The sequence below is a fragment of the Serinus canaria genome, chromosome 5 (genome assembly GCF_022539315.1).
Source record: "Serinus canaria isolate serCan28SL12 chromosome 5, serCan2020, whole genome shotgun sequence".
Lineage (NCBI taxonomy): Eukaryota > Metazoa > Chordata > Aves > Passeriformes > Fringillidae > Serinus > Serinus canaria.
This window is the reverse complement of record NC_066319.1, coordinates 9711810-9726306: the sequence shown is the minus strand read 5'-3', so window position 1 is coordinate 9726306 and position 14497 is coordinate 9711810. Positions and strand designations below refer to the sequence as shown.

Sequence of the window (14497 nt, the reverse complement as noted above, 5' to 3'; positions counted from 1 at the left end):
TCCTCTCCTCTGACAAACAGCTGGAATTCACACACTCCCAAGCACATCCACTTGGCTGGTAACTTCTGGTCCCGCTCCTGGAAGTGCTGAGCATGGCAAAGACTCTAGGGAAGACAGAAGTGGCCAGTTCTAGGTACTAAGGGGACAGGCCTCAAAGCAGTGCAGATCAGCCCAGAGTCACTGAGACAGCAGTAAGTGCAGTTTGTGTTACACAAGGACTGCATTCTTTCAAAATCCTCTCCCTTGGAAAGGAAACCCACTGTGCCCAAAGCCTTTAGCCTGGATCCTTATACAAACTGCAACAAACTGGATTGGAGACATCTCCTCCCTGCAACACCCTTCAGAAAAGCCAGGTTGGTTTGGACAGTGGTTCCTGTCATCATCCTCCCAGTTCACAGCTGCTAGGAATCAACCTGGCCCAGCACTAGCTTTGAAGCCACCACACAAGCCAAGCACAGAAGACGGATGCTGGGTCAGCCCAGAATGGAAAAGAAGCAATGGCTGCATTTCCTATCCTGTACCAGGAACCCGAGATTTTCAGTTTAACAAGAAATGAGTCATCCATTCAGGACAGCTTTCCTGGGGGAGCTGTAGCTATGAGCTGTCCCACCCTTTACAAAATCCAACAGTCTGACTTCCTGTGTGACAGCACCGTGGGTGCTGATGCAAACCCTGCTGCTGTAGTGGTGTGGCAGATAGAGCTATAATCAACACACTCCCCCAAGTTAGTTCTGGTTTGCACAGGCAGAAGAATACACTGCTAATGCAAATCATGGCAATTTCCCAAATGGCAAAGGCTTTTTGGGGCCAGCAGAACGGCACCGCAGTTATGCCTTTACCTCACAGAAGGTAGTGACTAAGACCCCTTGTCCTTCCCAGCCCACGCTCCTGCAGCTCCGCCAAACCTTCTGCTGGAGATCTGGCTGCCATCCTGAGCTGTGCCTTGCAGCATCTCGTGGAGCTCAGGCGGACCACACATTTCCTCTGCTCAGGACTATTTTGATTCCAACATTAATCATAACAAGAACAGATGGTTGCCCGATGTTTGCAATTAAATTGGCTGCATATGTAACCTCTGGAACTGTAAAGTCAACACTGCAGTCCAGTGAATAACTCTTACCTTGATCTGCAGGGGAGTGCCTGGCTTGTTTGAGGTGCTGGACGAGGGGAAGACGCTGCGCAAGAGCCTCCTCTTCAGGCTGTTCTCACGTGATTTGGAGTTGGGGCTGCCCTCCCCCGAGGGTCTGGCGCTGGACTGCCTCTGAAGCCAGCCCTCTTCCGGGCTCTTCATGGCCGTCTCGCTCTCCCCTGGCACAGCGGGCACATGCTGCAGCCCAGAGGTGCGCTGCAGACAGCTGCCATCAGTGCCCTGGAACTCCGACGGCCCCAGGGACTGGGCTTTTGTCACCATCCCGTTGGGATGAGACTGCCCTTCCAGGCGGGATTTGTAATCCGGCCACATGGTCTGCCTCCGGGCCACCTTGGACCCACCATTGCAGTTGAGGTAGTTCCCATACTTGTCTGCCCAATCTCCTTCAGGACTCTGAAGGTACATGTCGGGGGGTCTCTCATCTCCCAGGAGCCCAAGGGACTGGGCTCTCCTCCTGCTGGTGGGGCTCCGGCCCCTCAGAGTGTTCGAGCTGATGGCAGAAAGCTTCTGGATATCATTGAGCAACCCAGAGATGTAGCCTTCCACTTCCACAGTGCTGCCCCGCACCACAGTCTGGGAAACACAGGGAAGGTGAGAAACAAGTCAGAGTTGTAAGAATCAAGACTAGGTTTGTCTTGCCAAAGATTAGATGTTGTACATATAGCCAAAGACAACTCAAGGAATTCAGGAAAAATTACCAATTTTTGTCTTTTGTTTCATTGTCCTTTACTGAGGGGAAAAAAAAGTCCTTGGGTTACATCCCGCTGTCAGAGCAGCAGTGCTGTCAGCCAGAACAGTCAATTCTACTGTTGTGCTCACATTCTAAAAGACAATATTAGAGCAAAACTGGGATATTTCAACACTCCTGTCTTTCTTGTGCTGAAACTGCGTGACACTACATACATCACTAATGCACTCACCAAGCTCCTGAAATATTAGTTCTCAGAAGTTCCAGCATGCTGCAAGCTCCATTTGCAAAACTCACCTCTGCTGTGCCAACACAATGTTCATCTCTCCCCTGAAGCACTCTCAATAGCATTGTAATCAGCATCCCTCAGTCTGCTTCTCTACAGTTTCTGCTAATACATCCCAATCCTGACCAGTGCAGACCATGCTGTTCCAACTCTGCCTCTCTGCTCTGCCAAGCTATTATAATTAAAAATGATGAACAAAGGGTCACAGCAGCTCACAACTGCCTTGTAAGCAAACGCTGAAGAACAAGGCTTCCATCCAAACAGGCACCAGCTCTGTACAGCAGGACACTTGAAGCTGTTGGTATATTAGGTAGTGTTCTACCTTGTTTTTTTCCTGGAACTGAAAAGCTTACCAAAGCTTTTCTAGTGCTGGGAACCAAAATGTTTCATTTCTCCACAGAAATTTGCAGCACAGGATCACTCCTACACTTTCATGAACCTCTGCTTGAGGAAAGTCCTTCCCTGGAGTGACAGCAATCTCCTGTTTGCTAACTGAGCTCCAGGGATCTTCTAAACATGCAGAATTAATTACACTGAGACTAATACTTAGCTGGTGCAACACAGTAGCTCCAGTAATTTCAACAGCACACCACCACAGTGCACAAACGAGCACCTGGTTTGCTCAGCATCTGAGAATGAAAGGCAGAACAGATTTTTGTTCAACAAGGTGAAGAAAGGACAACTCAACTCACTCCATGGCACACACACCAGCTGCAGCTGGAAATTCTGGTCTTCACTCCTACTCTCTCACCACACACACACACACACACAGAGGCACCTTCCTCCACAGCCCAGCTGCTGTCACGGAACAATGTGCTGGAGACATGAACTTTTTGTCCAAAATGGACAAAAGTAATTCCAGAAAGACATGGGTATTCTCAAAATAAGAAGCCTCCAACAACATTCTATGGCCTCTCCAGAAAATCCACTGCAGTGCTCTTCTCCCCTTCTAGCTAAAACTCCCTAGAATTAGACTCAGGTCACTCCCATGAAATCAGACCTAGCCCCAGCAGACAGGGAAGATGGGAGTTAATCTTGCTTTGCTGCTTTGTTTAAGCATTGCATCAGATGAATGAGAAAACATCCAAATTTGGGCCAAATGTATATGGAGTGCTCTTACACAGCTCATGCCTTACTGAACAAAACTGAGAAATTATAACAAGAAAAGCACCTTTTTATAAGCTACACACAAATCCAGGAACTACTCAGATAATTTAATCCAGGACTATATACAAGGGCTTGGCCAACTGGCACTTGAAAACAAAAAAAAATCTAATAGATTGGTATTATTGAATCAGAGTTAATTCAAATGGAGTTTACCAGAAACAGTCAGCTTTGTTATGCAGTCTATGAGAGTGTTTGCATTTGGAATTACTGGGAAAAACAGTGTTAGTTTAAGATGATTCTTCAGTTTTTTTAAGCCTGTTGGGTATTCTATCCTTGTTCTCTTAAGGATTTGCACCTCCTTTCAGCTTTTACCAGCCTCAGGTTTAGTAAGTCAGATGTGAAAGTCCTGACCAGCATAAGGCTCAGGGCAAACTCCAAGAAATCTCTTCACACACTTCTATTTCACACATTTCTGATTCAACAGTGATGCCTCACTATTTTTTGAGCATCCATTGCCTAATACTTGAGGAAACTTGGTTTGCTCTGGAAACTCACCATCGGTGCAGTGCCCAGAGCCTCACTGAAGTCAAGACACAGGGGAGTGCTATCACTTCTCCCTGACCCAAAGCCCCACTACCCCCCTGTGATTAATGAAAATTCAGTTGCTTGACGTGATTCTTTTCTTGATAAATCCATACTGGCTGCCAGCTATTACCCTGCTATCTCCTTGGAAGTAGCTGCAAATAGATTACTTGCTTATTTGTTCCAGTCTCTTTCTGGGGATAGAAATTATTCTGACTGATCTGCAATTCCTTGAATTTCATTAGGCCCAGCTGACTTAAAAATATGCAACTTCTTAGCTAAGTCTCATTTCTGTTCCTCTTCTTATTCTGGCCTGCATTCTCATCCCTTCATACTCATGCTAATTGTCAGCCCACTGATCACACTTAATGAAGACCAGAGAAAAATTATTAAACACTTAGGAATTCTCGGTATCATCTGTTAACTTCCTTCCAAAACCAGCAGTGAACAAATTCTTTCCTTCATCCTTCTTCTCTTCCTCATTGCCCTCATGATGTGTCCTTAGTGCCTTTTATGTTCTTTGAGAATAACATCTTTTTGTGCATTGCCCTTCCAGTTTTGCTCCTACATGAATTTCTTTTCTCTTTGCCCTTTATAACTTGACCTAGTTTCCACCCTTCTGAGCAATCCTCCTGCAGTTTAAGCTCATTACAGAGCTCCTGATCTAACCAAGTTGGTCTCTTATTACACATTTTATCTCTCCTCTGGATTGTGCTCCTATCCTCTACAACATTTTGAACCTCAAAGCACATTCAGGACACCAGGCATTACCTCCCTGCCTTTTTTTTTTTCCACCTATTCTTCCTAAGCAAGTTTTTCCTTTATAAACCAGCATTCTGCTCAAACATCCTGACAAGCCATTTTTTTCATTTGCAGGTTTGATTATGTACTGAAGCTTACATTAAACCAAATATAGTCCCCTTTATTCTCCATGCTTTAAGCACCTGTACACAAAAAGCTAAATATATTCATCAGATAGCCAACTCTTTTTTATATCCCTCCTAAAACCCAAGTAGCAACATCTCTGTTTTACAACACACCTTTCAGTTTTTAGTCCCCTGCAGGGTTTTGTTATTTTTAACTGGGAACAAAAACTTCTCCCAAGCAAGCAAGATTTTAAGCACAATATTTCTATCACCATCTTTCTTTTCCTTTCCTGAGAGGTCACCATGAAGCTTCCTTTTCCCACAGCATGTTCCTGCTGTCACTTACACAGTCTCCAGATGCCAGTACCAGCAGCCATCTAAACCCACCCATCTACAGGAATCACTTCTTTTTCCTTACTGAAGGACATGGTCCCATTACTATGTCCCACTTTCCATTAAAATGCTGCTTTTTTAACCATTTTAGCCCAGACCCTAGTTTAGTCCTTGTGTTCCTCCCTTGTCCATGAACAGCAAGGCAGTGCTACATTGCTCTCTCCCACTTAGGCTACCCTGGCAACTTAATTACCAGCCAAATGTGCTCACCCACAAGAACGACAAACCTAAAACAGGTCTCTCCACAAATTCTGCTCTTGGCTTCCCTGTACAGCAACTGAATGCATCCTGGGTCCTGTCAGCTACCACAGGAGCTTTCACAGGTCCCCATCACTGTGACAGGCAGCCAGCTGGTTATTTCAACAGTGACAGCAACAGGTCAGGATCCTACTGTCCTTATTCCTGATGAAGTTCCTATCACCTTGGGCTATCAAAGCCTAATATCCACTGAATTCCATACAGATACCACCTTTAGTCCCATTTTTGGGGCACCAGAAGCAGTGCCTCAACTTGGAGGCAACACCCTGAGGAACAGGAAAGAACTGTCTGCCCCCTCACCTTCATAGGCTGGAGCTGCATCCTTGTGATTCTTGAAGGGTCTACCACTGGCTTGGGGCGCCTCAGTGTGTCCAGAATATTCTGCCATTGAGGTGGCAAGCCCACAAATTTGCCCTCCTTTGGGTCAAATGAGGTGTGGACACGGTGCTCAAAGTTCTGCGGGGCCGAGATCTCCGGGCGTTTCTTCTTCTTCTTACGGAACATGGTGCCTGGGGGGGAGAAGGCAACACGGTCAGTGAGTGTCTAGGGCTGAAGTGCCCAAGCAGTAAAACCAGGTATCAATTTTATGAGTTAATTATGTTGTATTGAGAACATTTTCCAGTGAAAAGCACTATATCAGGAGTTGTTCACCTGCTTTTATAGATGAGGAAACAGGCACCAAGAGAGCAATGATTTTGCCCAAGGCCACCTCACAGGTTTCATGGCTCAGATGGGATTTCTACAAATTCATATTGTCTGATATAACTATTTAAAAAGTAATTAAGAGATACATATTTACATTTTACCTGCTTATACCTACATTAAATGGCTTTGGAATCCAGCCAGTTAAACAGCATTGATTCCACCACAAGCCTGAAATTTAAGGCGGCAACAAACAGGGCTCAGGTTGTCTTCTCACTGCTTACTCCAAGTAAGTAATATCTACTTGGTTCCCATTTAAAGACAGCAGAGCTGTTGCCAAAGGAAGAGCTGCCAGAGACTGACTCTGGATCTCAGTTTTTCTTGCTTAGACAGAGGGCTCGAGAGGGAGAGAGGAGGTGGTAGGTGGAAATCAAACTCTGTCAGCAGGTAGCTGAAGCAGCTAAAATTAAAAACTAAGATTCTTTTCCCTGGGGGGCTTGAGAGAGACAGCTTGTGTGAGCAGCCAGCGCAAGTGCAACAAGCCAGAAGCACCTAACACTGAAATATACCCAAACACAGGAGACTTCAAATTCTGAATTAAGAATTCATAAACAAATTTATAACCAAAAAAGATACTTAGACAGAAAGCTCAGAGACTGGACCTTTCTGAAATCAGGAAGATATGAAGGAAAAGGAAGAACCAGAGTTCTGGATGCAGACAAGAGGTGGGAAAGCTGGAGGACTGCAGTGGATTGACACAACCTCTTCACAAAAACCAGATAGGGAAGATAGGGTGAGATAAGGAGATTTTCTGTGGACAGCCAGGTTTTTCACAGTGGGGAGTGGTGGGAGTGAGAGACAGACAGGCATAAATCAAAACAGGAGTGGTCCCAACAGCACAGAAGGAAAAGCTTTCCTGTGACCAGGAGAGTCCAACATTGGAGCAGCCTGCCCAGACAGGCTGGGCAGGCTCCATCCTCAGGGGTTTGCTCTCAAAGCCAAAGCATTGAGTAATCCAGCCTGACCCTCCAAGCTGACCCTGCCTTGAGCAGGGGGGTTGGGCTACACCTTTCAAGGTCCCTTTTCCCCTGAAATGTTCTTTGACTCTATTCACTGCTTTAGGAAAAAGCTGCACAGCTTTTAAAAGCAATTAACATCTGCCAATAAACAAAAATAACAATATTTATATGCTCTTCCTTTTCCACAGACAACATTCCTACTGGCATTTGCCTCCCACTAACACTGCTTACAGCCATGAAAACCATCTCCTCCCTGACATCAGGCTTAGGATTTTTGCCACTTAATCTTCAACTTTGTAGCAGTCACTCTTCCCCTGTACAGGACCTCAGCTTCCAACTATTTGTGCTGAATAAATATTTACAAGGGTCAGAGAGACAGACCGCATAGAGAGATAACCTGCTGCGGTTTAGATATGAACACACGTCTGGAGGACACCAGCCTCCAAAATCAGCACATCACAGTGAAATCTATGTCAAACATTTTCCAGATTGTCCCACTCAAAACTTGTTTAGGGAGCAAAGTGCAGCCACCACCTGAACAATGACTTTGCTCCCTGGTGCTAGACTGAGGTCTTGAAAACCCAATACACAATGGCTCCCAGTTTGGTTACAATGATCCCACAGTCACAGGGATAAGAAGTGTTTGTTTGGCAGGGAAGGACCTTTGCTTTTGCTCCATCTAACCCCCCATTCATGCAATCCATCCTTAGTGAAACACCAACTTCACATGCACTGTCCATTTCAACAGCCTACTAAAGATACCTCACAGGTGAAAAAGAAAACAAAAGGTTAGGAAAGAAAAGAAAAAACCCAAAAAGCTTAAAAAAGAGGCTGAAAGCAACTGCTCTGCCTAGAAGAGATTTTTCAGCCAGAATAATCTTTGCTTAGAACAACCTCCAATGAAAACCCAAATAGATCTTAATGGAGAGCTTATGGGAAGGGTGTCTGTGCTCCAGGTCTGTATTGCAGCTCCTCAAACACAGTGATTCATCTCTCAGGCCCCTTAGGTGCTGCTTATTAACTAATAATCCAGACTAAAGTCGGAGGGCAATTCTTTAAGGAAAAAAAATGTGCAGACAATCCCAGAAAGGAAAGATACTCTAATAGCTCATGGTGTTAGCAGTGCTCAAACTAACAGCTGGAGCTACTGAGGAGCTTAAGAGCCTCCAAGGAAAGAAGGGAGTATCTCTGTAGTATTACAGCAAATGGTTCAATTCTGAATCCTTGGCTAGATATGAGTTATGACAGGTCCTTGATCCACCTTGACCCAGCCACAGCAACCCCAATGATCTTACTATTTCAACTAGTACCTCTTCTGCTCCTACTCTCAAAGCTTCATTATGAGAGGATACCCAGGGCACAGCAGACAGTCTTAAGTTTGTTTTTTAAGTGCTTCATGTGGCAAAGGGTCCTGTAAAACAGGGTGTTACAAATGCCACAATCATTAGCACTTGTAGCATCAATGGTTTTCTGAACATGTCAGGTAATTCCTCATAACAAGAATGATTCTGGCTTAAGTATTTCAAAATGCAAAATTTTAAAGCCCAGGTGATATTTTGGCCCCAACCAGAACAGTGGCTCTATTTCACCATCTCAGTTTGCAGAAGCATAAACACAACACTACATTTGTATATTTATATAAAATCCCTATCCCTGACAATCAACATGTGGACTACAGCTGGATCCCATAGCCAAAAACATGCTTCCAAAACCCAGAAAGGAGCACCTACTGAGTTCATGGTCAGTTTAAACTGGTTGGCATGGCCTGCATCTACCTTATTGGCTTAAAACAGACAGCTTAAAACCAACAAAATGTAATCAGCTCCAAATACAACACACCCCTGGGCATCCAATGGTATTTGCTCTACACGGTCAGCATCAATCCCTGATTATAAAGAGATCAGACAGGTGGTTTAAAGGTAAACTGCATTAGGATCAAATGAAATACATACACTAAAAATAGTTATTTGAAATCCAATGAATCGTAATAATCTTGGTAGGTTTTGCATCTCATTGAGGAGGTCTGCATTTAACCAGTCTCCTTTCACTTTGTGGTTTTCATGCAAGATCTATTTACTTGTATTTCCAATATCCAGCTAAAGAAGGTTTATTGTTAAACAAAACACATAAAATCAGGCCTTTTCTAAGTCAGTGAGAAATTCATGAGAACATTTTATGCATATAAGATTTTGTAAATCAAGCCAAACCTGTATTTAAACATAGACAGCATCCCTTTAATATAACAACATAAATACTGTGACACTGATTTTATAATAATCTACTAGACTTTAGTCTTTCAATCAGTGCTGACAACTGTACTGTAAGAAATGTCACAAACATAAATAATAAAAGTCACTACCACAAGACAAAAGCAGTCGGAGATTGAAATTCTCTCAGCGATCCATTCCTGCTGCCTGGGAAACCACGTTAGGTTTTTCAACTCCAGATATAGCTGTTCCTAGATGATACAGTTCCAAAAGCTGTCACATCTGCCAGTGAGCACGAGAAAAAATCCCACAGCCAGCAGATCCAGAGCAGGGGGAGGGATCAGCTGGGAAGGAGGGGCAAGAAGAGAGAGGGGTCAGTCTCAGATGAGAGGAAGGCGTGGGAAGATTACGGATGGAAGGGGAGTGAGTGTTAGTAAGAAAGAGAGGAATGGTTGGGAGACAGGCAACCCGAGGAGAAGGGCACAGAAAAGAAGCAACATCACCCGGAGGGGAAGGGAAAAAAAAAAAAAAGAAATGTTATCAGGAGTGGCTCGTTCCAACGCCCAGACAAAGGCAGCAGCATGCACTGCCTTTTCACCCGACCTGCCTCCACCCTGCTAATGTCCAGCCACACGTTCGACTAGGACACCGCGCCGTATGGACCCGTGCTCATACCCTCCCTCACTCACACATGCACTTGATGATAGCACGGCAGCACAGAGCTACTTCAGTCTTACTTGTGCAGTTTCCAGTTAAAAATAAGCTTTCCCTCCCCCTCCTTGCTGCAGCACTGAACTCGCTCATCAGCTCATTGCGTTGCTATCGCAGATCTGGACGCAGTTCCCTACATTCCTCCTGCCCCGCACGAGAGATAACGCTTGGTCCCTGGGCTCACGAAAGCCATTCCCATCATTTCCAAGTCCTCCCACAGCTGATCTGCCGAACTGCTCTGGCCAGCTCCAAGAGGAGAGGGAGAGGAGAACTCTTCCTACAGGACCTGAGGAACTGAAATATGCAGATTGAATTTGCAGTAGGAAGATGAAGATCCCACCAATTAAAAGGAAAAATGTATTTCCATACTCTGCTACTCAGGTCACTGTCATGTGCTGCATTTGAAATGGATTACAGGTTAACTAGGCCATTATCCATGCATGTCATATGTATGTGTTCACACAAATGTATGTGTGAATATGCACACATGGAATTTCACTGCATCCCATACCTTCTAAAATACTCATGTTTGTCTTCCTGAGGTTTCCAACACTCTTAGTCTTTATAACAAGCCATAAATTATAACAGCAGTTTGCAAATAAAGGGAAATGACAGGTTAGGTTCCTGAAGAGCTGACAAACCCAAATGTGACTTCACACAGCAAGGAATGGCAGCAAGGGTCAATGAAAGGGAAAAAGAAAAGCCAAATAGTCCAAAATCTGAAATGGGATCTAAGAGCACTGCCCTAACACACCTTCTACATTTGTCTGCAATTCTAGCTTTAGAAATACTGGTTGAAGTACTTTTTTTCCTCCTAAAGGAAGAGTGGGTATTTCCTTGCTGTGCTATCCCTTTCCTCATTGCAAGTCCTTTCCTTCTATTCCTTTCTTCCTCACCAGCCCCCCATGGCAAAGCTGCATGTTGGAGCAAAGCAACAGCACAGCAAACTGATGTAATGCTCTAAATCCTGCCCAAACACACACGAGAGCACAGATTAATATTACATTAGAAATAAGCTTAGAGAGAGACATATTTGTTATATTGGTGGGTTTATTTCTGAGGAATGAGAAGAACAGCACAACTGGCTTGACATTTTTTGGCTGTGCCTCCACTGAGCAAGGTCTGAAGTGCTGCCCCTGCTCCATTTCCTTGCTCATAAATTAGGACTAAATCCCAGTGAACGTCTATTTGCTCAGCTTGTTTGGGACGCTGCTGGGTTACATACATTTAGATGTCTTTTAGTTATACCATACCAAATTCATTCTGGGACATATATAAAAGCACTTGCAAAGAAAAGACCTCTTGAACTTTACAAAACCAGCACAGGCACGTACCAAATGCAAATGGGCTTTATCCCTTAACAAATAACAAAGTTTTCCATTATTTATAGTCCCCTAGAAATCCCAGCTGAAGTCACCATCCCATTGTGTCTGTCTCTGAAGTCAGGCCCCACCCTCTAGAGGTTTCATCTAAACAGACTAAAGATGAGGAAAGGGAATTATTATCCTCATTTGCAGATGAGACAAAAAAAATTACTAGCCCTGTTTCTTCCCACCTATGTCTAGATGAGCAGATCTACAACATCTTCCAGGTATGTCTCCTGTCTGCTTTTTAACTTGATATCAAGGCCAGATCCAGGCCAAACACACCCTGGCTTGGATGGAAAACACAGGTGCAGGGCCCCAGTGGAGGCCAAGACGTGCTCTGACCACAGGTTTGATCTGGACACCAGCATGTAGGGTCCAGAAGCCTTGACAGAACTAAGCAGCACAGACAGAAATCACTGCAGTGCCTTCATTACAAGATCAACCTTTCCCCCTTGAGCTCAGTGTGTGAGAGGGTACAGCCACCAAATGCTGCTGCAGCACCAGGGAAGGCAGCTCACTCATCATGTCCTTGGCACGCAGAGCCAGCAGGACGTGTGCTGCAGGTCACCAGGCTGAGACCAAAGCCTCAACAACTCTGACCCTTCTCCCCCACCTTTTATGTGATTCATGTGGCTCGTGTCCTATTCTGACTATACCAAGTCACGCTGCACCTCTGACACTCAGCCACACCTACACCCCTCCCTGACCCCTGTCCAAAGAGCAGCTGCATTGTTCCACATGGATTTCCCCACATTATTTTGCCATGAAGGATGCATCAGGGTTAAAAATAGGTTGATGTATTTTGCTGTTAATCCAAAGCACCGCAGAGCTTCAAGACAGGGCTTGATGGATTCAGGGCTTCGCTCTCCACTGTCTTGTGTGACAGATCCATTCAAAACCAGCATAAAAGTACTGTTGAGATTAGAATAAGAACATTTAAGGTCCTGTCTCCAAAAATTCACATGAATAGCAACATCTTACATATCAGACAGGAGGTTACATTGGGACAAGCCAAGAGGCCACATCTGGCATGTGAGGTCACATGGCAGGAGAAGGAGCCAAGGCACTGGGCTGCAACACTGGGCACTACATCCTGCAGCTCCATGTGAGCCCTGGAACCTCAGCGCGCTCTCGCACTGCTCACAGATCCAGCTGCCTCTGGCACGCGGGGTTACGAGAGGGAAGCTGCAGCTCCATGTGCAAATGGGCACAGCACAGATTTTACTGTGTGCAGGAAGAGTCACACACTCAGGGAGCAGGGCTGAATTCTCACAAGCAGACCTGTCCCAGCAGAGGCACTGGTGACCACTGTCCTGGATCACCATACTCACTCCAGCAGCACAGCAAGGGGCTGACAGAGACACCCCAGCAATTCCCCAGATGACCCAAGTATAGAGACACAAGAGTTAAACTTTGTTCCAGCCAGCACTAAACAATCTCAGTCCCTAGTTATGCTCAGCATGTTCTCCCAAAGAGAGACACAAATATATGTAATTGCTGTCAGCAGCCTGTAAGGCAGTTTGCTTGTGTTATGCCCACAGAATAACTGATGGGAAAACTCCAGCCCAGGCAGTGCCCCCTGAAACATGGAAGGACAGATTTGCTTAACCCCACAACCTGCCTGACTCTCAGTGCCTTCCTGCTCACTGCTGCCAACACTGAGATGCAAATTTGAATTACAACAGACAAGTCTTCTCCCAGGGAATATCAGTTATCCTGCTCTGTTTGCCACAACTGTGAGTGTTCACACAGCCCTCTGTATGTTAAAACCTGAGGTGCACTCCTAACATGAGATAAATGACTGCTATTGGCTACAGCTACATTCCGTTCATCAATTAATTACAAAATAATCTAATTACTAACACTACAAGTTAAATGGCTGAGCCCTAGGGAAAGTGTAATTTCCTGAGACATTTTTGAGGGAAATCGATTCCAACTTTTAGTCTCTGGGCACCCTCCATTCCCACTGTTGTCTTTTGCCAGACAAATGGAAGGTCAGCCTAAGAACAACAGTACCATTGGTAAGACCAAATGGCAGTGCATTAGTCCTCGAACCACATGGTAGTCCTGCAGCTTAAGAAACCATAATGAGGAATTCTTTAAAAACAAGACCTGTAGCAGCCAAGTGCTGATTTTGTGCTTCATTGCACTAAGTCTATGGCATTATAATTCAAAGTCAGCAAGACTGGTGCAGGAGCAGCGTTGGTGCCACAGACAAGGAAGCCGCTCCCCAGTCCAGAACTGCCCCCCGACAAGGTGTCAGAGATTGCTGGGCTCTGCAGCCCTCAGTGCTGAGCAGCACAGCTCCTACTCCTGCTCACTTGTGTCCAGTCCAGGTACAGCGCTCACATGCTGCTCTGAACGGGATGGAACTTCAGCAGGGTACCCCTGTGGGTACCCAAAAAACCCTCAAGTTTAATACAGTGCTCAGAGCCTGGCTATGTGTTTTTTACTTGCAGTTGAGCTAAGCTAGTCCAAGCTGCTTTAAGCAATTTTGTTTAAAGCAATTTACACAAATATTTAGCTCTTTTCTCTGCCTGTGAATTTCCTTAAGCATATTACAGAAGTAGGTTGAAAAGAGCTCTTTTTTTCGTATTGGAGGCAGGACAGCCAAACTTTAAAGAATTCTCCTTGGGAATGAAAACCATTTTGTGACCAAGCAAGCGTTTCTCACTTTGCAAGCCTTGGCAGCAGGACCCAGGGTGGCCTTCCCAGGTACATCCATACTCACATCCAGCTAGACAGAAACAGCCCCTGTGCACAGAGCAGGCTTTTCACCTGGGAGCACAGTTACTAATCCAGCAAGCTATTTGCTGATAGTGCTTTTCACTATTTGATCAGCTTTGCTTCTAGATTCATAAATCATTGTTCACACAGCATGCAGGATGTACGTACCGAGGCAGCGCTGAATGTTAAAATATAAAGCTTCATCAAATCATCAGGAATGAGATTTTTCCATGGGATGGGGCTGGAGAGAGAGCAAGGCAGCAGCTTCCCTTCCCCAACAACTGTGTTAGGGGCCAACAGGTTGCACCCAAACAGAGAACTCAGAAAAGCAGACAAAGAGTGGCCAAAGGTCTCTTACTCTCTGTACATCCCCCAGCTTCACCTGAGAGCTCACACTCACCAGACACTAATTGCTCTTCTGTTTTTTCAGTGCTCTGTCCCCAAATACATTAAAGCATTAATGCCCTGGCAAAGAAGAAAGCAAATATTAACAG

General features: G+C 45.1%; 1 protein-coding gene across 8 annotated transcripts in view; it reads right to left on the bottom strand.

The window, feature by feature from the left end:
- The window catches only part of PAK6 (p21 (RAC1) activated kinase 6), a 38254-nt gene that overhangs the window by 10833 nt on the left and 12924 nt on the right, over nucleotides 1-14497 (bottom strand). For 4 of the 8 annotated variants that reach the window (XM_018922144.3, XM_018922147.3, XM_050974709.1 and 1 more), the window contains 2 exons: nucleotides 5631-5839; nucleotides 1121-1723 (listed from right to left, as the gene is read on the bottom strand). In XM_018922144.3, the coding sequence (XP_018777689.1) occupies nucleotides 1121-1723; nucleotides 5631-5839 (812 nt within the window). Of the gene's footprint in view, nucleotides 1-1120; nucleotides 1724-5630; nucleotides 5840-9350; nucleotides 9543-9935; nucleotides 12189-14403; nucleotides 14469-14497 lie in introns of all 8 variants that reach the window. The other 4 variants (XM_050974712.1, XM_050974711.1, XM_030239953.2 and 1 more) reach the window with 4 other exon arrangements.